The 23777-nt window shown below is 58.4% G+C and overlaps 1 protein-coding gene across 1 annotated transcript; it reads right to left on the bottom strand.

Annotated features, from left to right (window-relative positions):
- Positions 1–1249: 1249 nt before the first annotated feature.
- Positions 1250–23777, bottom strand: LOC134170025 (LIM homeobox transcription factor 1-alpha-like). Its single transcript, XM_062631068.1, has 9 exons — positions 23667–23777; positions 23145–23222; positions 20152–20338; positions 4732–4964; positions 3933–4090; positions 3766–3843; positions 2435–2570; positions 1669–1827; positions 1250–1514 (listed from the first exon to the last, which is right to left on the bottom strand). The coding sequence occupies exons 2-9, from the start codon at positions 23200–23202 to the stop codon at positions 1360–1362; spliced, it is 1164 nt and encodes a 387-aa protein (XP_062487052.1). The 5' UTR covers positions 23203–23222; positions 23667–23777; the 3' UTR covers positions 1250–1359.

Here is a 23777-nt window from a genome sequence, read left to right as displayed (position 1 = left end):
AAAGGGGGCAGTGGGCTGCTCATGGCTGGGACAAGCTTCAGGTTTGCACTTCCAGTTTGCTTTATTAGTCGCATTATGGTGATGGTTTTCCAATGTACATGCAAAGGAAAGCCCATGGGCACAGCGCAGCCCTGGGGGTCACAAGGAAGAGAGGGTGAGGATGCAGTGGGTGAGTGCCCCTAGGCTACGTACAGGAGGAGATGTCTCTGGGGAGAGGCATCATCTGGTAGCAAGAGCAGAGCCCGGGGCGCTGCAGGGGCAATGGGAAGTGACTGCACACGAGCACGGGTCACGTTCACAAAGCTTTATTAAAGGTGAAGCGAGCGTGGGGTGCTGCTCAGGGCTCTGCTTGGGCCTCTGCGCCTGCAGACAGCAAGAATGGGGCATTGCTTTCGCGTTGGAGAGGCTACACACCTTCAAAACCAGCGTGGGGAGGCTCGGGTGTGCCCCACGTAGAGAGCCAGCAGCTCCGGGGCTGCATCACCGCGCTCCAGCTCTGGAGATGCCAGGTTGGGAAGGAGTCACCGTTCCCTTTGGGAGTCCTGTGTTCAGCTCACACAGAGGAGGGCAGGCGGGCATTCCTTCTGCTGGCGTGCTCTTAGGCTCCTGGGAAAACCCGGCCTTGAATGCCAGCTCTCCTTCACCCATGGAAAGAATGAAAGGCCAGCCTGGGCAGGAGAATGAAGAGGTTCCCCTGGGTGACAACAGAGCTTGCCCTGGGTGACAACAGAGACTTCCATTCTGAGCTCGCTCTTTCTTGCCCTCTTAGTGGGTACAAAGCAGCACTTCTTGTGACTCGCCTGCCCCGTGGCACGGGGATGGGTGATGGACGCGCGTCGCCGCGTGGGCAGCGTTGGGGCACACGGAGAACCCCGGGGAGCAGCAGGAGCATCCCTTAGCCATGCCCCAGCCCCTTGGATTTCCCTGTTGCAAGTCCCAGCCCGCGTCTGCGTTGGGAACCGAGGCAAAGGAGCGTGGCAAGCTGCAACCAAGGCTTCAATGAAGGGGCCTGGCGGCTCCTCCTGCTTCTAGGGGCGGCTCTGGGGAGCGGTGGCCAGGCTTTGCTCGCAGGACACGATGCTCAAAAGCTTCAACACTGGACACACTGCTAAAGGTACAGCTAAACAACATCATAGCATGGGTCTACTCGTGGCTAGAAAAGGGGAGAGGGGCGCTCCAAAGTCCTTGAGGCTCTGCGAGGACCCCGCGAGTTCGTGCTTGGACGGGATGGAGTTGCCTCTTCCGTTCAAGGAAGGTCTCCGAAGGTCTCAGCCTTGGTTCTTCTCCCCCAGGCTCGCTCTGACGAGGGAGCAGCATCCACTGGGGATCCTCAGCGAAGGGCTGGCGGCTTCTCCACGGTCAGGATGTGAAGTAGGAGCTCTGCATGGAGTAGAGGCGGTCGATGGGGTTGCCCACGCGGGCTTGGAGGAGGTTGGCTTCAGGCGTGGCGAGCAGGCAGTCCCCCAGGTGGCTGATGCTGTCGCTGTCCATGTCGTGAAAGACCCCTTCCGAGTCTGGAAGAGGAAGGAAAAGGGGAACGGGGGTGAACACGGCAGGAGCCCAAGCTGCTGGGAAGGGCTCAGCACGAAGGCCAAGCCCTGGCTGCTTGGCACCGCTTGGGCTCGGACGTGCAGCTCGGGTGCAGGGAGCTCCTGGGCAGGCTCCTACCGTAGGGGTGCAGGTGGTCTCCTGGCAGCTGGGGAGGGGTGAGCCCTTGTCTGTACAGGTCTGTGCTGTAGCCGTTCTGGTCCAGGGGCAGGAGCTGCTGCTGGGGGATCCTGGGGTAGGGAACCAGGAGCCCATCCAAGCCGGGAACGCTGGCGCTGTCTAAAGACACGAGCAGTGGGATGGGTTGAAACCAAGGGTGCTCAGGGCCCCGGGCCAGTCACGGCAGCAGCACCACGCAGCGCTGAGCTCCGTGTGTTCATAGAACCATGGAAGGGTTTGGGGCGGAAAGGACCTCGTGGGCAGGGATGGACCACGGCGCCCAAGAGCTCTGCCAGGGATGGAGCGTTCACCACTTCCCTGAGCAGCATGCAACAGGAAAAACCCCATTGTCTTCTCTGAAGTGGTAGGACAAGAGGGAACAAAGCTGCACCAAGGGAGGTTGAGATGGAGATGAGGAACGATTCCTTCCCCAGAGGGTGGTCAGGCCTTGGAAGAGGCATTGGAACGTTGGAAGTGCCGTGGGTTAGTGGTGGCCTCGGGAGAGCCGGGATGAAAGTTGGATTGGATGAGCTGGAAGCTCGTTTCCAACCTGGTTGATTCCATGACAACCGGGAGGCAGGTGCTGCGCCACGACTCCTTGCTCCAGCTTGTAGGTACCGATTGTGGTACGCCCTGCGTGACTTTGCTCATCTCCTCGGGCATCCCCTCTCCCATGCACCCAGGTCAAGCCCTTCCATCCCAGCCTGCAGCCCCCCGAGCTCCTCACCTTCGCTGTCGTCGTTGCTCTGCCTGCTATTGCGACCGGTGCCTCTGCCGGCGCCCAGGCGAGGGTTGCCCAACTGCTCCTGCTCCTGCTGCTGCTGCTGCTGCTGCTGCTGCTGCCTGCGGGCAATCTTCTTCATCTGCAAGGGGATGGGGATGCGGATGGGGATGGGGATGGGGATGGGGATGGGGATGGGGATGGGGATGGGGATGGGGATGGGGATGGGGATGGGGATGGGGGGGATGGGGATGGGGATGCGGATGGGCATGGGGATGCGGATGGGGATGGGGATGGGGATGCGGATGGGGACGGGCATGGGGATGGGGATGGGGATGGCGATGGGGATGGGGATGGGGATGGGGATGGGGATGGCGATGGGGATGGGGATGCGGATGGGCATGGGGATGGGGATGGGGATGCGGATGGGGATGGGGATGGGGATGCGGGATAGGGATGCGGATGGGGATGGGGATGGGGATGCGGATGGGGATGGGGATGGGGATGGGGATAGGGATGCGGATGGGGATGGGGATAGGGATGCGGATGGGGATGGGGATGGGGACGGGCATGGGGATGGGGATGGGGACGGGCATGGGGATGGGGATGGGGATGGGGATGCGGATGGGGATGGGGACGGGCATGGGGATGGGGATGGGGATGGGGATGGGGATGGGGATAGGGATGCGGATGGGGATGGGGATGGGGATGGGGATGGGGAGCCCGGGTCTGAGGGCCTGACTGAGGGAGGGAGCTGTGCTTGGCACCGCAGCGACAGCGGCTGCTTGCCTTCCCCGTGGACCCAGCCCTGCCGTGCTCTAACCCTGTTCAGCCCCTCCGAGTGCAGGCTCTGCAGGGCCTAAAGGGGCTACAGGGAACCTGGAGAGGGCCTTTGGGTAAGGGATGGAGGGATGGGACAAGGGGGAATGGCTTTAACGTGCCAGAGGGGAGATGGAGGCGAGCCCTCCCCCATGATGGGACACTGGGATGGGTCGAATGGAGAAGGTTGGGATGCTCCATCCCCGGTAGTGCTCAAGGCCAGGGTGGAGCGAGCTGCTCCAGTGGAAGATGTCCCTACCCATGGCAGGGGGTTGGAACTGGATGAGCTTTAAGGTCCCTCCCAAGCCACTTTGTGATCCTACGGTCTGTAACTAGCAGGGGTTTGTATTTCACTTCAAGCTGTTGCTGCTCCTGGGTCCGTGTTGTGAGGCGAGGTCGGACCACGCTTTGCTCCCTCTGTTCCTCTCACCTCCCCTTCTGTCCCTAAGCTGCTCCTTGCTCCCTTTCGACTGAACAAGCACGGTTGGGACCCCGTGGCATGGGAAGCCCTCGCTCACCTTGGCTCTTTGGTTCTGGAACCAGACCTGCACCACGCGCACGGTCAAGCCCGTCTCGGCTGCCAGGGTCTCTCGTACCTGTCCCCAAACCCCAGAGAGCTGCATCAGACCTGAAGCTGCATTTCAGAGCCTCCAGGCCTCCAAAGGCTCCCCCGGGCTCCTTCTACCTTTCTGCAGGGCTTCGAGGAAACCTCGAAGGAGGCCTTGAAGGCTCGGCGCTGCTGCGTGGTGAGGATGGTGCGCGGGCGCTTGGAGCGCTTGTGGTCCTTGCTCTCCTCGCTGCCTTTGCCGTGCGAGTGGCCGCCGTCTTCGTCCTCGCTCTTCACTGCAAGGCAAGTGGGGATTGGGATGGGGTCACCTCAGAGACAGCCCCGCATCTCCCCCTCCTGTAACGTCTCAGGTCAGCCCATCCAATGGGGTGGTTGGTGTCTTTGCATCGCACAAGGGGACCTCAGCAGCCTGGTACCCCACTATCGCTAAGGGGAGAAGATGCTACAGCCTCCACTGATCTCCATCACCTCCCTTCGTGCCCAGCCCCATAACTGAGCAGGACCTGCCCTTTACAAGGCTCCTCCTCATCACCCCTCCTGTAACGCCTCAGATCAGCCCATCCAATGGTCTTTGCATCGCACAAGGGGACCTCAGCAGCCTGGTACCCCTCTGTTGCCATGGGGAGAAGATGCTACAGCCTCCACTGATCTCCATCACCTCCCTTCACACCCAGCCCCATAACCGAGCAGGACCTGCCCTTTACAAGGCTGCCCCTCATCACCCTTCCTCTAACATCTCAGATCAGCCCATCCAGTGGTCTTTGCATCGCACAAGGGGACCTCAGCAGCCTGGTACCCCTCTGTTGCCATGGGGAGAAGATGCTACAGCCTCCACTGATCTCCATCACCTCCCTTCACACCCAGCCCCATAACCGAGCAGGACCTGCCCTTTCCAAGGCTGCCCCTCATCCCTCACCGGACTCGGTGGGCGCAGGGCTGATGGCGCTCAGCATCTCCTTCTCCTTCTCGTAGTCGCTGCGGCACAGGAGCTGCCCTTCCTTGAGCACGAACTCGTCGCCGCGCTGCAGGCGCCGCTCGCACTCGCAGCAGTAGAAGCAGTGCACGTGGTAGACGTTCTCCAGCACCCTCATGATGAGCTCGGAGGGGGCGATCGCCTTCAAGCAGCTGCTGCACTTGGTCTGGAAGAGCCTGCGGGGGAGTCCTGGGGGTTAAAGGCTTTAGAAGGCAGGGTCGGACCCGGGTTGGGGGCTCAGGAAGCCAACGGGGTTGCTTAAGTGGAGGTTTGGGGCCGCGTTGGCACATCCCAAATCAACCCATCACGCTGGAGAACCTGCTCTAGGGGAAGCTGGCCCTGCCTATGGCAGAGGGTTGAGCTTTAAGGTCCCTTAAACCCAACCCACACCATGATTCCATGACCCCAAATGTCTTTTGGGGCTTCCCGAGCCTCCGTCGTAGCAGGGAGCAACACGCCAGGACAGAGCTCAAGGTGCCGTCTTCCTCTGCAGGGCTGTTTGCTGCCCTTCCCATGGAAGTTCTCCCTATGGAAGACCCATCCACGGGGCCTGATGCGGGGAGCCTCACGCATCGGGGATGCTGCTTGTGCCCCACGGCAAAGCGGGCGCTGAGCATCCGTGTGCCGAGCAGATGGTGGTGATGAAGCAATCGGGGCTCTAAACAAGCGGGAGAGGTGCTGACAGCTTCTCTTGAGCCACTTGACAAGAGAAAGTAATAAAACAGGGATTAATTAGGCTGTTGTTTAAACACACAGGAGCTTCCCCACCAGCAGGGAACTCATAAACTGGGATTGCCAACAAGCCTGGGTTAATCCTCCTGGCAAACTCCATGGAGGAGGATGAAGAGGCTTTACAGGGCCGGGCTCAGCCCTTCCACAGACCACCGTGGCTTTGGGGTGGGCAGTGGCCGGAGGGCCTGGGACGTTCCACGTGGGATGGGGTGGGATTTCTGCCCCCTTTGTGTTGAGGCTGCTTGGCGTGCGTGTTCCTCCCGCCCCGGTCCCTCTTTCCCCTCTTTGTCTGTCCGGAAGGCACGCTTGGAATAAAAGCATGGAATTTGGGTTGAGATGGGAGCAAGGAGCAGCCTTTTAACTACATCTCTCTTAGGAAGGAGTGAACTGGGAGCAGAAACTGGGCTGAGTCCGAACCTGTCCCTTTCTTAACACCAGCATCCCTCCAGTGCAGAAGCGAAGGAGGGCTAGGGATAAAAAGGACCCAGCAACAGAGCCAGTGCATGATCACAGGTAGCTGGGGTCAGCAGGAGCACGAGGCACGTGCCCAGCCTTCGATCCCGCATGGAAGCTGATGGGATGGAACTCATTGCAACCCCGAGGATCAGGCGCAGGGATTCCCCCCTCAAGCCTGGTTGATGGGGATGGATGTGCAGCAAAGGCCAGGGCCGGGCCCCAAGTGAAGGAGTCTCAATGGGAAGAGGTTCCAGAGGCTAAGTCGCTCCTCCAGGCCTTACTTCCAGTTGGGATCTTGCTTTATTCCATGCCCAGCAAGCAGACTTGGTCTTGTCTTCCTCTTCTAGCGAGCCTCCTATGGTTGTGATGCCACCTGTGGGCACTCAACCCATTCCTCTTACCAGGTTCCTGCTCCTCATCCCTCACGCAGCCCATTGGGAAGTGAACCCCGGCTTTTCCTTGCATCCCAGATGGGAGAAGTACCCCAAGGAAGGCTCCCACCCTTCAGTGGATGCTGAATCTGGTGACACAAACCTGCTTTGGCTTTGAGACAAGCCAGCCCCAAGCTCCCATCTGCTCTTCCCATAGCTCTCAGAGGCCGGATGACTCCCATGTTACACCCACGGTAGTTCCACCCCGGAGCCCCACATCCAGAGGCACCCATAGACCTGACAAACAGAAGCATTCCTTCAACACCCTGACCCTTCTCCAAGGAAGGAACTGGATAAGTTAGGGAGACACTGATGGAAAAGTCCCTGTCTTGTTCCACGCTTGTGTTTCCTTTCCTTTGATCCCTATGGATACTGGAGCATTCCCTGCCTCCTTTCACATTTCCAGCCTCTGCTATCCCCAATTCCTTGGGGAAAACATCCGGAATCTTGCTTAGCCAAGGCAGGGAGAGGAGAGCTGTGAGCGTGATGGGCTTCCATTGAGCTGTTGGAGCCGGCCATGAGGATGAGCAGGCACTGGAGCAGCTCCCGTACGGAGCCAGGCTGAGCCCATTGGGAATATGGAAGTCATTGGGCCTAGTGGGGGGTGTCCCTGCCTGTGGCAGGGGGATGGAGCTGGGTGATCTTAAGCTCCTTTCCAACCTGGGACTCCATAGCGGCAGACAAGGATGCATGGGAAGGGATGCTGGAGCTGGGCACGGATTCCCCTTCACCCGCCAGGCACCGAGCTGCCTCCCGGGGATGAGGCAGTTGGGGTTCGCTCCCTATAGGCGCTGTCACGGGCCCAGAATTCCATGGAAATTCCCGGCTTTGGCACCTCCCAAGGGAGGGAAGCGCCGCTAACTCAATAGAGCTCCGGGCATCGCGGGACCCGCAGCCTGCATCTCCCAGCTAAGCCCCGAAAGCAAATCCCCTCCGCTTTGTGCTAATTGAAGCAAGCACCCAGCAAAGCAGCTCATAACCACGGTGTCAGCTCGCATTACACGAAATTAAAATTCTCAGCCCCTTCCAACACCAGGAATTCCTAAAGAGCCTGGTTTTAATATTGCCGGAATCCGGTTAAGCCAAGGTAATATTGTTTGCGTTGCCATAGGAACCAAGCGCATCTCTCCCTCGCTGGCGGGGGCTCCCGAGGAGCTTTGGGAGCTGTGGATGTGGCTATGGGATGTGTGGAGCTGCTGCTCGAGGAGAGGTTCCCAAGTGCGTTGAGGAGCAGCGGCGACACGGGGGGATGAAAAGGGTGCTGGGGGCCAGCAAAGGGATAGGACCAAGGGGTGACGGGTTCAGACTGAAACAGGGAAGTTCAGCTTGGAGATAAAGGGAAGCTCTTCCCTGTGAGGGTGCTGGGACACTGGGATGGGTTGCCCAAGGATGCTGTGGATGCTCCATCAATGGCAACGTCCAAGGCAGAGCCTTGGGTGCCATGGCCTAGGGTGAGGTGTCCCTGCCCATGGCAGGGGGTTGGAACTGGATGATCTTCAGCTCCTCTTCAACCCATCCCATTCCATGATTCCATGATTCTGAGTGCATTGAAGACCAGCAGGGACACAAGGGAGGTCTCTCCTTGCTCCCAGAGAAGAGCCTCACCCCCATGGACACCGAAGGCAGGAGAAGTGATGCTGTGGGCAGCAGAGCAGCCTGCACATCCTTGGAGACAGCATGGAGTTACCTGTTCTGTATTCTGTGTATATACCCTGTGTTCTTTGTACCCTTAAACAAGCTGCTTCTCCTTCCCTAACAAAGCAGGTTTGGAGCACCCTGATGTGATTCCTTCCCCCTGGAAGCGGGGAGCAGCAGGAAGAGGAATGGCAGCAAAGCCACCGCCTGCATCCATCCGGCTTTCACGCATGGACGAGGAGCTCTGAGACCTTCCTGCATCGTCTCGAGCATCTCCTGGACTTCCTTTAGCCCTGGTAAAACACCCCAGGTGCTTGATTCTCCCTTCATCCTCACCGAGCATCCCTGTCCCGGCTCTCCCTGCCCATGGCTCTGGAGGAGAAGCCACATCCCAGCTCTCCAGATGGGGATGGGATGCGCTGAGCAGCAGTTGAGAGCCCCTCTTGCACAGAGAAGACACTGCCCCAGGCCTGGGAAGGGTAATGGGGGGGGGGGTGGGATTAAGAGGTGTTAATGAAGCAAGGAATAATGAAGGAAGCCTGGGCTTCGTGGAGCCAGCTTATTTGGTTAGGGTTTAGTCAAAATGAAGCGGGGCAGGCTTAAGGAAGGGCTGTTTACTTAACACTGAGCTGCAGAGTCCATTGTGGGGGCCTCAAAGAGCGAGGTGCAACCCGCAAAGCCCCCGGCCACCTTCGGGGCTGGGGGGCTCGGGGTGGGATGGGGATACCCAAGGGGCACGAGGAGGCAGGAGCAGCACGATCCGGTCCTTCATTCCCCCCCGACAGCCATGGACACCCCAGCTGAGCCCTATGGAATGGCACCAGGGGATTAAGGAAAGGGGGGGGGGGGTGTATTTCCTTCTGCTTCATTTCTGGCTCAGAGGGAGAAGGAGCAATTTGGGAGCACCGGTTGCCTTTATCCTCCATCCCCTCCACTGCTCTTTGTGGCTCTACATGGGTGGATTTAAGGCCAGGAAGGAGCCTTATAACGGTGGTGGTACACTCCTGTGCCTCTTGCCACAATGCCCACGACTCAAATGCCCCCAGACCTCCCCCAGTGTGCACTAGGAGAGAAGTTGGGTTTGGGGATGGAGCAGGCAGCAAAGAGCTCAGCATCCACCAGCACGAGCAGCATCTCCAAAGGAACCCAAACCCCTGCATCTCCCCCACGTGTGGTCCTGCTTGGTGCAGCACTCCCAGCCTTGCTCTGTTCGCATCAGCCCCAAACCTGATGCTGAAAACACCCCCAAATCGATGGAAACGGGGACCAGGGCAGCCCCACAATCACACCCCCCCACACACCAAAGAGGCTCCCAAAGCCAGGGAGCTTCATAAATATGCAAGGGGCAGGAGTGAAGCGCCGCTGTCAGATTCAATCGGGTCCCTCAAGGGGTTAACCCCCTCCTTGTGAGGATATTGCTGCCAGCGCGGTGGCACGGAGCCATCAGCACATAATCTGATGAACTCCTTTATTGCATTTCACAGCCCTGTCTTCTTTATTAAAATCTCCCAGCATCCACCAGGCCCCTCTCCTATCGCTGCTGAATGTGAACAAAAAGTGGGGCTTGGCTTCCCCCCCACCTTGCTTTTCCCTATGTAAGTGCCAGGCAGTGATTGCGCTGCGGTGGAGGTGGCTGTTGGGTGATGGGTGATGGAGGGCTGGTGTTCCTGCTGGGAAAAGGGGGTTCTGGGCTTTGGAAAGCATCTTCCTCCAGCCCCATCCATACCACACCTGCAGGGCTCGGCCCCTTGGGCTGGGCTGCATCCAAAGGAGGTGATGGAGGTGATGCTGCCCCTTCGTTCTTGGGCTGCGTCCAAAGGAGGTGATGGAGGTGATGCTGCTCCTTTGCTCTCGGGCTGCATCCAAAGGAGGTGATGGAGGTGATGCTGCCCCTTTGCTCTTAGGTTGCATCCAAAGGAGGTGATGGAGGTGATGCTGCCCCTTTGCTCTCGGGCTGCATCCAAAGGAGGTGATGGAGGTGATGCTGCCCCTCTGCTCTTAGGTTGCATCCAAAGGAGGTGATGGAGGTGATGCTGCCCCTCTGCTCTTAGGTTGCATCCAAAGGAGGTGATGGAGGTGATGCTGCCCCTTTGCTCTTGGGCTGCATCCAAAGGAGGTGATGGAGGTGATGCTGCCCCTTTGCTCTTGGGCTGCATCCAAAGGAGGTGATGGAGGTGATGCTGCCCCTTTGCTCTTGGGCTGCGTCCAAAGGAGGTGATGGAGGTGATGCTGCCCCTTTGCTCTTAGGTTGCATCCAAAGGGGGACATGGAGGTGGTGCTGCCCCTTTGCTCTCGGGCTGCATCCAAAGGAGGTGATGGAGGTGATGCTGTTCCTTTGCTCTCGGGCTGCATCCGGCTCTGGTGTCCTCAATGTAAGGACATGGAGCTGTTGGAGCAAGGCCAGAGGAGGCCCTGGGGATGAGCTGGAGGAGCTCCTGTATGGAGCCAGGCTGAGAACATTGGGGCTGGAGAAGAGAAGCTGCATGGAGACCTCAGGGCAGCTCTCAGTGTCCAAAGGGGCTACAGGGATGCTGGAGAGGGACCTTCATCAGCGACAGGCCAAGGGGTGATGGGTTCAGACTGAAACAGGGGAAGTTCAGGTTGGAGATAAGGAAGTGCTGCCCTGGGAGGGTGCTGGAAGGTGGGACTGGGGCTGGGCTGTAGCTCTGGGTCGGTGCTCTTTAGGGTGCCGGTGCCGCTTCGATTGCTCTGCAGCCCGTGCACAGTCCCCGCTGCCGTTCCAAAGCTCTTGTGGGGTCATGGAATGGGATGGGTTGGAAGGGAGCTTAAAGCTCCTCCAGCTCCAAGGCTGTGCTGCAGCTGGCAGGGACAACAGAGCAAAGCCTGCTCCTAGAGCAGGGGAGAGAGCTTCTGGTCCAACGCATCCCCTAGGAAGGGAGCCACCAGCTCCTTCCTCCCTCCTCTTCCTTCCCCTTCGCCACCCTGCACAGCACAACCCAAACCCTCTCCCCAGGCCTGCAGCTTGGAGCCTGGGTGCTCCCCAGCCCTAGCGATCCCATCCTGCCTGCCTGCGGGGAAGCCTGCCCATCTCCATTAGTATGCCTGGCAGGAGAAGGGCTCCTTCGCCGAGTTGCTGGGGGTGATATTGCGGCTCCAGATAGCATCCAAAGCTCAATATCCTGTTTCTCCCTTTCTCATTTCCTGTTTGCGGGTCTGAAAGCTGCCGTTGTCACAGCGCGACGAGGCGGGGGGGGGGGGAAGAGCCGGCAGGGCAGCAGGGATGCTGGGGTAGGGATGGGGATGAGGGGGAGGGAGGCGCTGGGGCCGCAGACGCTTTTATTGCGGCTTTAATAATGACAAAAGAATATCATTAAACATTCATTAGAATTATTTCATTAAGTTTTACTTCTGGGGGGGGGGGGGGAAGAGATTAGATATGATGTAAAAAGCAATATTGATTGAGGAAAGAGCAAGCTTGGGAGATGGGTTTAAATTAAACTCTCTGCTCGCTCCCTCTTCCCTCTCTTTGAATGGGGGAAGAAGCTGTGCGGGGGCACAGGGGACGACACAGGAGCACGCAGCAGTGACGGGGCACAGGGCTGCTGCCTCCCATCACCAGTGACAGTGAGCTCCAGTCCATCGCAGCACGGAGCCCGGCAAAATGCACTGCAAAGGGAGGAAGGGGTTCAGAGCTCCAAAGGGTTCAGAGCTCCAAAGGGTTCAGAGCTCCAAAGGGTTCCTGAGCTCCAAAGGGGTTCAGAGCTCCAAAGGGTTCAGAGCTCCAAAGGGTTCAGAGCTCCAAAGGGGTTCAGAGCTCCAAAGGGGTTCAGAGATCCAAAGGGTTCCCAAGCTCCAAAGGGTTCCCAAGCTCCAAAGGGTTCCTGAGCACCAAAGGGTCCCAATCTCCAAAGGGTTCAGAGCTCCAAAGGGTTCCTGAGCTCCAAAGGGTTCCTGAGCTCCAAACTGTTCCCGAGCTCCAAAGGTTTCCCGAGTTCCACAGGGTTCCCAAGCTCCAAAGGGTTCCTGAGCTCCAAAGGGTCCCAATCTCCAAAGGGTTCAGAGCTCCAAAGGGTTCAGAGCTGCAAAGGGTTCCTGAACTCCAAAGCTCCAAAGGGTTCAGAGCTCCAAAGGGTTCAGAGCTCCAAAGGGTTCCTGAGCTCCAAAGGGTTCCTGAACTCCAAAGGGTTCCTGAGCTCCAAAGGGTTCCTGAGCTCCAAAGGGTTCCTGAGCTCCAAAGGGTTCAGAACTCCAAAGTGTTCAGAGCTCCAAAGGGTTCAGAGCTCCAAAGTGGGTTCCTGAGCTCCAAAGGGTTCCTGAGCTCCAAAGGGTTCAGAGCTCCAAAGGGTTCCCAAGCTCCAAAGGGTTCCCAAGCTCCAAAGGGTTCCTGAGCTCCAAAGGGTTCCTGAGCTCCAAAGGGTTCCCAAGCTCCAAAGGGTTCCCAAGCTCCAAAGGGTTCCTGAGCTCCAAAGGGTTCAGAGCTCCAATGGGTTCCCAAGCTCCAAAGGGTTCCCAAAGCTCCAAAGGGTTCCCGAGCTCCAAAGGGTCCCAATTTCCAAAGGGTTCCTGAGCTCCAAAGGGTCCCAATCTCCAAAGGGTTCAGAGCTCCAAAGGGTTCCCAATCTCCAAAGGGTTCCTGAGCTCCAAAGGGTCCCAATCTCCAAAGGGTTCAGAGCTCCAAAGGGTTCCTGAGCTCCAAACTGTTCTCGAGCTCCAAAGGTTTCCCGAGTTCCACAGGGTTCCCAAGCTCCAAAGGGTTCCTGAGCTCCAAAGGGTCCCAATCTCCAAAGGGTTCAGAGCTGCAAAGGGTTCCTGAACTCCAAAGGGTTCCCGAGCTCCAAAGGGTTCCTGAGCTCCAAAGGGTTCCTGAACTCCAAAGGGTTCCTGAGCTCCAAAGGGGTCCTGAGCTCCAAAGGGTTCCTGAGCTCCAAAGGGTTCCTGAACTCCAAAGGGTTCCTGAGCTCCAAAGGGTTCCCGAGCTCCAAAGGGTTCCCAAAGCTCCAAAGGGTTCCCAAAGCTCCAAAGGGTCCCAAAAGGGTCCCAATTTCCAAAGGGTTCCTGAGCTCCAAAGGGTCCCAATCTCCAAAGGGTTCAGAGCTCCAAAGGGTTCCTGAGCTCCAAAGGGTTCCTGAGCTCCAAAGGGTTCCCGAGCTCCAAAGGTTTCCCGAGTTCCACAGGGTTCCCAAGCTCCAAAGGGTTCCCAAGCTCCAAGGGGTTCCCAAGCTCCAAAGGGTCCCAATCTCCAAAGGGGTTCAGAGCTCCAAAGGGTTCCTGAGCTCCAAAGGGTTCAGAGCTCCAAAGGGTTCCTGAGCTCCAAAGGGTTCCTGAGCTCTAAAGGGTTCAGAGCTCCAAAGGGTTCAGAGCTCCAAAGGGTTCCCAAGCTCCAAAGGGTTCCCAAGCTCTACAGCCCAGGCCTGGGGGTCGGCCCTTTTAGTTCAGAACTGTGATTCCCATCCTTGCCCTGTGGGTTATTGGAATAACCCTGGAGCACCTCAGTGCTGTGGTCCCTATCCAGGTTGGAGCTCACAGAGCTGCCTCCCTGCAAGGCTGGGAATGGGGTGGGAAGGAGTCTCCCTTTCTAGTCCTTTAAAGCAGGACTTGCTTTGGGAAGGATTCAAGCTCTCCTACCAATAAACCTGAGTTAAGGATTGAGGAGGGGAAAGGAGCTAACAGCGACCCTCAGAGCAAGAACCGAAGGTGAAGGTCCCTTAAGGAGTGATCTGCTCCAGCTCTGCTGCAGTCCCCTTCCCAGTCCCTCTGCATGGATGCTCTTGAGGCAGACACCCCTTGAGCATCATCCAGACGAAAAGAGATTGAACTGCCCTTTGGTAGGAGCCCGCCTCTTCGACACGAGGACCCGGCTGCCGTAACAGAGATCTCCATGTCCAAACCAGCCCAGTGGTGATGGATGGGGTAGGAATGAAGAGAAGAGGGGTTAAAAGGGGTAAGAAGAAGGAAAAGCAGAGGAGAAAAGGGAAGTCAAAGGGACCAGGTCACAAACTGCAGCAAACTCCTGGTCCAGCAAGCACGTCGGACACGAATGGATTCTGCTGCTGCTTGGGATGAATGCAACCAGTTTAAAAGCAGATTGCTCTTTAAGCTCCCTTTTTTCCACAGGCCAAGCTCCTTCCCAGCTTCACCTTTCTCCTGGCACCGTCAATATCCAGGAATGAGGAAAGGGATTTGGGATGCTGCTTCCCCATGCAAAGCTGACCAGCTCCAATATCACCATAGCAGCAAGACCCCAGTCACGGGAACCCCCTGTGTGAGCAGCCAGAGGTGTGTGAAGCGGCCACCACCATCGTTGGGATAAGCTGTAATTAACCTCATTTAGGCTTAATTGCATTAAGGGGAGTGGGAAATGAAAGCTGGGAGCAGATTATGGATCTGGCTGTCATTCAGTCTGTGCACCAGCTAGGGAAGAAGGGCCGTGCTCCAGCAGCGTGTTAGCAAGGCAGCAGGGCTGGGGATGGAGAAAGGGAAAGAGAGGATTGGGAAGCCCAAGGTGGGGGAACATCCTAGGAGCAGCTTAACCCATCCCAGGCAAGGCATTAAAGGAGGATCCCGTTCTCAAGGTGCTTGGTGGCACCACCAGCACTCATCCAACATTCCAGCTGCTCCTTTAGCGCCTGGTGTCGGTGTTAGGCAAGTCGGCAATAAGGGATGTGACAACACCGGGACGGATGCGCCGCTCTACGTCACTTTGCCTTAAACCTTTGCCATGGATGCACGGGCTTTCCATGCATCCAGGTGGATCCTGGGTGTAAAAGGGAGGAGCGGGGCCTGGGCTCCCCTTGCCATGCTCTAATGCGGGCTTTGGGGATGCGGGTGCTGGTTGGGACCAGCCCCGCTTCCCAGCGCCGCAGCCCCTGGCACTGCTCGGAGGAGCTGGCTCCGGGCACCGTCGCCTTCACGGCTGCCCTCTGGTGGTCCCTGAGCCGGGAGGAGGGAGATGCTGCGGCCGGGAGCGGGAGCACGGAGCATCCTTTGGACCCTTCCCGACCCCCCGAGGCAAAGCGTGCAGGTGATGCTCTCAGCGCCACGGGTTAGTGCTGGGGAATGGGTGCGCTCGGGCACCTTAAAGCTCTTTTCCAAGCTAATCGCTTCTACGATGCTCTTCGATGATGGCAGAGCCCTTCCCGGGATGCTGCCTTAGGAAAGGGGATGTGAGCTGCAGCGCGCAGTGAGCGCAGGAAACATCCAGACCCCAGTGCTGCAGGCGTTCCAGGCATGGGGAAGGGAGTGGAGGTGCTGGGATGAGAAGAGCATCAACCCCCAGAGAAGAGAAGGCTCCTTAAGGGGAGACCTTAGGGCAGCTCCAGTGCCTAAAGGGGCCACAAGAAGCTTTGGACAAGCTTTGTGTGCCCATAAAGACACCTGAAAGGGATAAGAAACATCTTTCATTACAAGTGCCAAGGGTCCAAACCAGCTGCACCAGTGTCCTCTGCTTGGGAGGGGGTGATACCTTGAATCACTGCTGTTCACTTTGCTATCCAAACCTTTTGGGGTTCATTTATTCCTTTTCCCTGGGTGACACGGTCTAGCCCATGGCAGGGGCTTGGAACTGGGTGATGTTAAGGTCCTTTCTAACCCAATCCATCCCATGATCCTATGATTCCTGCAGGAAGAGCTGATCTTAGACCATAGCCCCAGCACCCAAGGAGATGGTTAAAGGCAGCTCTGCCTGGGAGTAGGGTGTAAGTTGATGACCAGAGGACCGGGAGAGACTCAAAGCCCTGGGACATGGAGCTTGGAAGGGAAAGCAGCCAAAAAGAGCAAGGATCCATCCAAGTAAAGGGCATTTCATCACCCAGGCCCAAAGATCTGCCTCCCCCGTGCATGGAACTGGCTGCAGGGAGGCAGAGAGCACGTGGTGGCTGCTCCCTTAATCCCACTCGAGGCCCATCTGCATCTTGCCCGGTGGTTATGGAGTTCGTGCTTCATTTCCTGGGCCCTGGGAGCAAAGCAAGGCGAGGGAACAGCAGGACCTGGGCTGGGAGAAGCTCAGCTCTGTGTAATGAATGTCATTCATCACCAGATGGGCTCCGCTCCCTGTGGGAGCCGGGGCTCAGCCACCCACCCAACGAGGAAGGAGGGAATCTTTGGGATGGGGGGGGGGGGGGAAAGGCAGGAGATTCTGGGATGGGGTGGGTTGATGAAGCCTGGGGATGCTGGTGGGAGGAGCACTGCATGGGTGCTGTCAAAGGGTGCCCAAGCTCAGCCCCATCACCCAACCCAAAGGAAGTGGGAGATGCAGGGTGCACCTCCTGCATCCCCTCATCTCCTGCTGTGCTGCTCGTGGGGGTACCTGCAGGGGCTGTTCCCGGGCACAGGGGCTCCATCCATCCATCCATCCATCCATCCATCCATCCATCCATCCATCCATCCATCCCCTCCATGTGCTTCATTGCCTCATTTATCTGCTCGCTCCTATTACAGCCTCCAGCCTGGTGGGGAGCGAGGGCAGGAGAAGACAGAGACATGGGGGGGAGGACGACCCCATTGCTGCCCATGGCCAAGCATGGAGCCCTGCCTGCTGCCTGGGATGCTTGGCACAGGCCTTTGGTAAAGCAAAGCTTGGGGTTGGAACGGGATGATCCTAAGGTCCTCTCCAACCCCAAGCATTCTATGGACGAGCCACCAGAAGCCCCCTTTTACAAGCAGCAGCCATCATCAGCCCTTGCAATCAGCCACTTTTAGGCACTGTTTTGTCCTTGAATCCCTGTTTTTTGGTTATCAACACGTCCCAAGCTCTGTTTTCCCTGTCCTCAAGCTTAGGAAGTGCTCTGATGATCCTCTCACCAACCATCCCAGGTGCCACAAAGGGGAAGGAGAAACAAACCCAACAAATCCTTCTGCTTCCAACGTGAATTCCATCGCTTTTAGGGCCTGACTCCTGCCCCTGGAATGCAGTGGGGTTTGTCCTGCCCTTCTCCTACCTTTGCTCCGACAGGAGCCCTCCCACATGGCTTTAAACATTAACCAGCTCGCTCAGAAGAGCTGCCAAGGGGCTGGATGCGGCTCAGGGAGGGTCAATGCTTCACTCTCTGCCTCTTCAGCTGCTCCTTGGCTACTTCTCTGGGTGCACAAAAGGCTTTGGGGTGCCTTTGGCCTCCCTCTGCATCCCAGCCATCGCCCGAACCTACTTCTTCAAGCTCCTTCCTCCACCTAATGCAAAAAGCCAGCTCGCATTCCCCGTTTTCCAAGCCATTCCATTCACATCACAGTGTTCACCTCCCTTCTGGGCTTTCCCTGTCCCCCACAGCCCAGAGGATGGGGCAGAATGGTCCCAACAGGACGATGCTGGATGTGCTTCCAGGGTACCAAACGATGCTGCCTCAGAGCCCAGCTTTCCCATCTCTGAGCATCCGTGCTTGGTGCACAGGGATGGATGAGGGTGTTTGGGATGGGTTTCCAAAGGCATCTTCCCAAGCCTTGGCCACCCTTTCATGGGCTGTCAACATCATGGGTAGGAATATCCTTGTGACTTCACGTGCACCATAAGGTCCTGCCCATCTCAGCCAGCAAGGATGGGACCAGCTCCAAGAGGACCCTAAAAGGGATGCGGGCAGAGCCGGTGACTGCACTTCCAGTATCTGAAAGGGGCTACAAGGATGCTGGAGAGGGACCATCAGGGACTGTAGGGATCAGACAAGGGGTGATGGGGTCAGACTGAAACAGGGAAGTTCAGCTCGGAGATAAGGAAGTTCTGCCCTGGGAGGGTGCTGGGACACTGGCATGGGTTGAATGGAGAAGTGATGGGTGCTCCATCCCTAGCAGGGTTCAAACAGAGCCTTGGGGGCCACGGTTTAAGGTGAGGCATCCCTGCCCGTGGCAGGGGGCTGGAACCGGGTGACCTCCAGCTCCTTTCCAACCCATCCCATTCCCTGATTCCATGGTCTGGTGTCCCCCCCCCATCCTCAACCCTCCCACCGAGGGCGCTTGGAGGCCTCGCTCCGTGCTCAGCGGCGATGGGGAAGCTTCAAGGCGAGTTCGAGCCGAGTTCAAGCCCGAGTCCCTCGGAGCAAATCATCTCCACATGGGCCAGGGGAGGCCTGCGGAGGAGAGGGGAAGGCTTCCAACGGCTCCGATCCCCCGGCAGCTCCCCCAGCCCTGGCAGGCCACGAGCACACTTCAAAGCACAGCACCCGGCGCTATCGTCCCTTTGAGGGGGGGGGTTCCCCTTCATCCCCCCCCTGCATCCCTCATCCTTTGCCTTTCCACGTGCTGGGTTTACAGGGCAGGTGCCTGGGCCCCAGCTAGGAGGGGAAGAGGCTCCCGCAAGCCTCCAGGCTGTGGGTGGATGGGGTAAGGACGGAGCAACATCCATCTTGATGCTGAGCCTTCCATCCGGAGCTCCACAGCCCACGTCCAGCTGCAGCTGCTGCTGCCTTATCTCCCCGTTAAAGCATTTCCCTCTCCTGGAGCAGCTTCACATGAGCAGGGCTCGGTGCCAGATGGGTCTCCCCTCCAGGTCACCACGAAGCCCAGGGCGATGCTGGATCCTACAGCCTGGGATTCATCGCCGGCCAAATCCATGAGCTTTGGCAAGTCAAGGCCAAGATGCAACAGGCTGGGGGGGAGTTGGGGGATAAGAGACCCAAACAGGAGGAAATTCCCATGCTGGAAGCACAAAGGTGCTGAGTGGAGACGCCTTTGGAAGCGCCTGAGGAGCTGGAGCTTTTCAGGGGTGGTTTGGAGCATTGGAGTGGACCGGAGGCAGGAAAACCAGCGTGGTCACACTGTTATCCTGCCCCCAAAACCAATGGCAAAGAGCAGTGTTGGAGGCTTTCCACGTGGGAATGCTGTCACCGGCCTCAGGACCGGCACCCGGAGGAGGAGACCGTGCTCCTTACAGCAAACATGTTCTTATCTGGTTACTCGAGCCAGTTGCACCATTCCCAGCCCTTGTCCAGCCCAAGGGAGGAGGCTGCGCTCTCCTTTGTGAAGCACAGGGAAGATAAGATTGGGCCGTCAAGGCTTTAAAGGATGCTGCCAAACACCAGGGGATTGATGGAGCCTCTTCCCAGCAGCATCCCTGGATGCCTGCGTTGTGTGTCCTGCCCCAGCTCTGACCAGCAAGTGCCACACACAGGAGGCCACAACGGGCTTTGAGGTCACAACAACCAAGAGCTCATCCCTTCTTCCTCTCCATCCACATCACCGCGTTAAATCAAAGCTGCTCACTTCCCATCCCAAAGCATCCCTATGGAGACCACGAGCATCTCACCAACCTCCGTGTCACCAACACCACAAAGGCTTTCCTCATCCCCCAACCCAATCCCAACATGGTCCAAGCAGAGCCGGGATGGGCAGGAAGAGGGGATGCCACCGGGAACCACTTACTCCTCTCCATCCACATCACAGCATTAAATCAAAGCTGCTCACTTCCCATCCCAAAGCATCCCTATGGAGACCACAAGCATCTCACCAACCTCTGTGCCACCAACACCACAAAGGCTTTCCTCATCCCCCAACCCCATCCCAACATGGTCCAAGCAGAGCCGGGATGGGCAGGAAGAGGGGATGCCACCGGGAATCACTTACTCCTCTCCATCCACATCACAACATTAAATCAAAGCTGCTCACTTCCCATCCCAAAGCATCCCTATGGAGACCACGAGCATCTCACCAACCTCTGTGCCACCAACACCACAAAGCCTTTCCTCACCCCCCAACCCCATCCCAACATGGTCCGAACAGAGCCAGGATGGGCAGGAAGAGGGGAGAACACCGGGAATCACTTACTCCTCTCCATCCACATCACAACATTAAATCAAAGCTGCTCACTTCCCATCCCAAAGCATCCCTATGGAGACCACGAGCATCTCACCAACCTCGGTGCCACCAACACCATGACGCCTTTCCTCATCCCCCAACCCAATCCCAACATGGTCCGAAGCAGAGCCGGGATGGGCAGGAAGAGGGGAGAACACTGGGAATCACTTACTCCTCTCCATCCACATCACAACATTAAATCAAAGCTGCTCACTTCCCATCCCAAAGCATCCCTATGGAGACCACGAGCATCTCACCAACCTCTGTGCCACCAACACCACAAAGGCTTTCCTCACCCCCCAACCCAATCCCAACATGGTCCGAACAGAGCCGGGATGGGCAGGAAGAGGGGATGCCACCGGGAACCACTTACTTCTCGTAGTCGTGCTTGCAGTAGAGCTGCCGGTTGCGGCTGTAGCAGGTCCCGGCCAGGGGCTGCAGGCACACGGCGCATTTCACACAGGCCTCGTGCCACGAGCGCTCGTTGACACGGAGCAGGAAGCGGTCGGAGATGGGGGTCTCGCATCCCGCGCACACCTCCCGCATCTTGGAGTCGGGACCTGGAACCGGAGTGAAAAGGATGCAGTGAGAAGGGGATGCTCCTCCACGGAACAGGGATGCGGGGCTGTTGGAGCAGCTCCCCCGTGGAGCCAGGTGGGGAGCGTTGGGGCTGGAGAAGAGAAGCTGCAAGGAGACCTCAGGGCAGCTCTCAGTAGCTAAAGGGGACACAGGGATGCTGGAGAGGGACCTGCATGAGGGACAGGCCAAGGGGTGATGGGTTCAGACTGAAACAGGGAAGTTCAACTTGGAGATAAGGAAGTTCTGCCCTGGGAGGGTGCTGAGGCACTGGCATGGGTTGAATGGGAGAAGTGATGGGTGCTCCATCCCTGGCAGTGCTCAAGACAAAGCCTTGGGTGCCATGGTCTAAGGGTGAGGTGTCCCTGCCCACGGCAGGGGGTTGGAACCGGATCATCTTCATCTCCTTTCCAACCCAACCCGTTCCATGATCCTATGATTCCTGTGCTTGGAGGAGAAAAGACGCCGCGAGAAGGGAGTTCTCCCGTGCCAGGAGGCGAAGCGATGCCCTGAGAAGGGAGTTTTCACCCCAGATTTGGTGCTGAGAGCGGCTTCAAACGCCTCCAGAGCTTTGGGATTTGCTGCTGCTCCTCCTCGCCGTTATCAACACGTAAATCTGTGGCTGCTCTTCAAAGGCTTCGGCAGAACTCGAAGGTGAAGGAGTGAGCAATAAACGCTCTCCCTGCAGCCGAGCCAGGCAGCTTCAGCCTCTCCAATGGCCACAGCCTCCTTCTCCTTGTCCTCTACGGCTTCTCCGTGCCTTTATCCCCCCTGTGAGCTTCTCCATCCCAGGGTGGCACCTTCCCAAGCCCCCTGGAAGGGTTGGGGCCATGATGGCATCCCATGGGTGATGCTTCTGCTCTTAGGACCGTGCTCCTTCACTGAGGAAGCAGCTGCTTTTCCCCCTGGATGAGTGGAGCACAGAGCCAGCAGGACCCCAGGATGCAGGAGCCATGAGCAGGAAGTTCCCAAACACCCAGTTTTAGCTTCCCCCATGCCCTGAGGTCATTTGAAAGCCCACAAATGCCTTGAGGAGGCTGCTGTGGTTGCACCAACACAAGAAGGGACTTTGTGAGGACCATTCTATGCCCCCCCCCAAAAGGGGTGTTTGGTGTAAAGGCAGCTTTGGGTCCTGCATTGGGCATTGCCTGCATCCCTGTGCTGGGTGATGCTGCACCAAGCACAGCAAGTGCTGGGTCCTGGGTGACAACAGCAGCTGGAAGGGGACCAGACCCCCTCCTGCACATTGGGAGCCAGCGCATCAGGAATGGGAATGAGGATTTAATCCCAGAAGAAGGAAAGGGAATAGCTGGTGATGCCGGAGCAGCAGCTTGCATGGCCAAGGCAACAAGGAACCGCATGCCAGGGGCTATGGGCACGCACAGGGCTTCTCCATGGATATTTATCACACATTGAGGCTCCATTTGTCACTTTTCCTTCTGTTTTTAGCTCCTGCCATCAAACGTTGTCACCCTTCTTGACTTCCAGCCCATGGGCTGCGTGTGACCCACAGGCTCCAGTGGGTTGGAGGCATCTGGGACTACAAATCCCCAATTCCTGGTTGATTTAAGGGGGAAAACAGGGAATAATCCAATAGAAAACCAGGCTGGAGCTCTGGGAATGTGGGATCAGCCTCAAAGGGAGAGACCCAGAACTTCAGCCTGGGGATGTCTGTCCCTGAGCAGGCAGGAGGATGCCAAGGAGTCGGGGTGATGGGAAGCAGCAGGATGCTGGCTCGGGATGCAGGGCCCAAGCAGGGGGTTAGAGCCCTGCAATAAGCCACACGTGAGTCCCTCAGCACAAGGCCACCAGCACGGTGATGCTGCAACACATTGGGAGCGATCCCGAGCTCCGAGGTGGAAAAGGGATGCAGAAAACCCCAGGAAAAGTGCCTGAATCCCTCCCGTCCCCCAAGGCAGAGCGGGAGAAGGAGCAAAACTGAAAGTAAAGGAGGTTCTGCCTTAAAGACACCGGGCTCCTGAAAATGCAACAGTTTGGACCCACAGGGGTGTTAACGAGGAGCATTCCCACCTTCCATGTCATGGCTCCCCGAGGAAGGGAAAAGGGACAACAAGGAAGGGGTGGAAAGGGGATGCGGGAAGCAGCTCAGGGGGATGCGGGAGGCAGCTCCGGTGCCTCACCCCGGTGTTATCCAAACTTAACCCCCTGCATCCAGGCCCTCCCCAGGCTTGTGAATACCCAACGGGCAGATTTCCTGCCTGGAATTCCCAATTTGGATCGGCAGCACCCCATGGTCCAGGGCCCTGCGTGGGATACTCCCTAAAATCAACCAAGGACCGGGATACCCTGAGGCTCTGAAGGGGCTTATCCAGGAGGCTGGGACAGACAAGGGATGGATGCTCCTGGTGTCCCTGTCCCCCCCCAGGCTCTGTCCCCTTGTGCTGTGTCCGTGGCCAGGGATGCTTTGGGGTGCCAAGATGCCATTTTGCAGCGCGCCAACACCTTGCAGTGCCTTTGGCTGCCTCAGCATCACCAACCCACCAAGCCAGGCTGGGCGAGGGGGTGCTCCCTCCCCGCTGCTCACCCCGATAATGCCGACAGCGGGGAAGGAACGCGGCAGAGGAGCCGGGAATACCGATGGGATCGTTCGGGCGGGGGAAGAACGGGAAGCGCAAGCAGGGCCTGCGGGTCCCGCTGGAACTTAGGGACAAGCCGAGACCCCCGGAGCGGCCCGGGAGGATGAGGATGAGGATGGGGATGGGGATGGAGCAGGCGGCCGCGAGTGCTCCCCGGTGCGTGGGACCCGCTCCCGGTGCGTCCGGTACTCACCGAAGCCCAGGACCGGCGTCGCCTGCTGCAGGCAGGACGGAGCCTCTTCCGTCTTCATCCCGGCGGCCAGCGTTGGGGCTGCGGGCGGAGAGGAGCGTTAAGGAGCGGGACTGCCCGACCCCGCCTCGGGTCGGGGCTACCCGGTGCCTCCCGCTCGTTTTCCCCCGTCCCAGAGCTCCGCTTAACGAACGGCAACGAAATCACGGCGGCGGCGGCGGCCGCACGCTCCGCTCCCCCCGGTCCCGCTGGGGTAGAGACCGATCTTACCCCCGGCATCCCCGGAGCCAGCACCGGGGGCAGCACCGGGGGCTCCGGCGGCGCTGTTGCCCAGCACCCCCCCGCTTTCCATCCCGTCCCGTCCGCTCGGGACACGGCGACCCGACGGGTCCCTGCGCTGCCGGTGCCGGGCTCTCCGCTCACGGACGGGGCGCACACCCGCGTCTCCCCCCGCACGGAGCATCCCGGCCGTCGGTTCTCGACCCCGCATCCCTGCGCCCGCCCCGTCCATCGACGGGCACTCACCGGGATAACGATCCCGGCGGCGGGGAGGGGACGGGAATGGAGCCGAGCGGGGCGCGACCGTGCGCGGGGCAGAGCGCGCAGCCCCCGCCCGTGCCCGCGCCCGTGCGCGCC

Source organism: Pezoporus occidentalis, unplaced genomic scaffold (genome assembly GCF_034315485.1).
Source record: "Pezoporus occidentalis ecotype Australia unplaced genomic scaffold, CSIRO_AGI_Poc_V1 ctg366, whole genome shotgun sequence".
NCBI classification, from domain to species: domain Eukaryota; kingdom Metazoa; phylum Chordata; class Aves; order Psittaciformes; family Psittacidae; genus Pezoporus; species Pezoporus occidentalis.
Note: the sequence above shows the minus strand (reverse complement) of the source record. Positions and strands in the feature narration are given on the sequence as shown.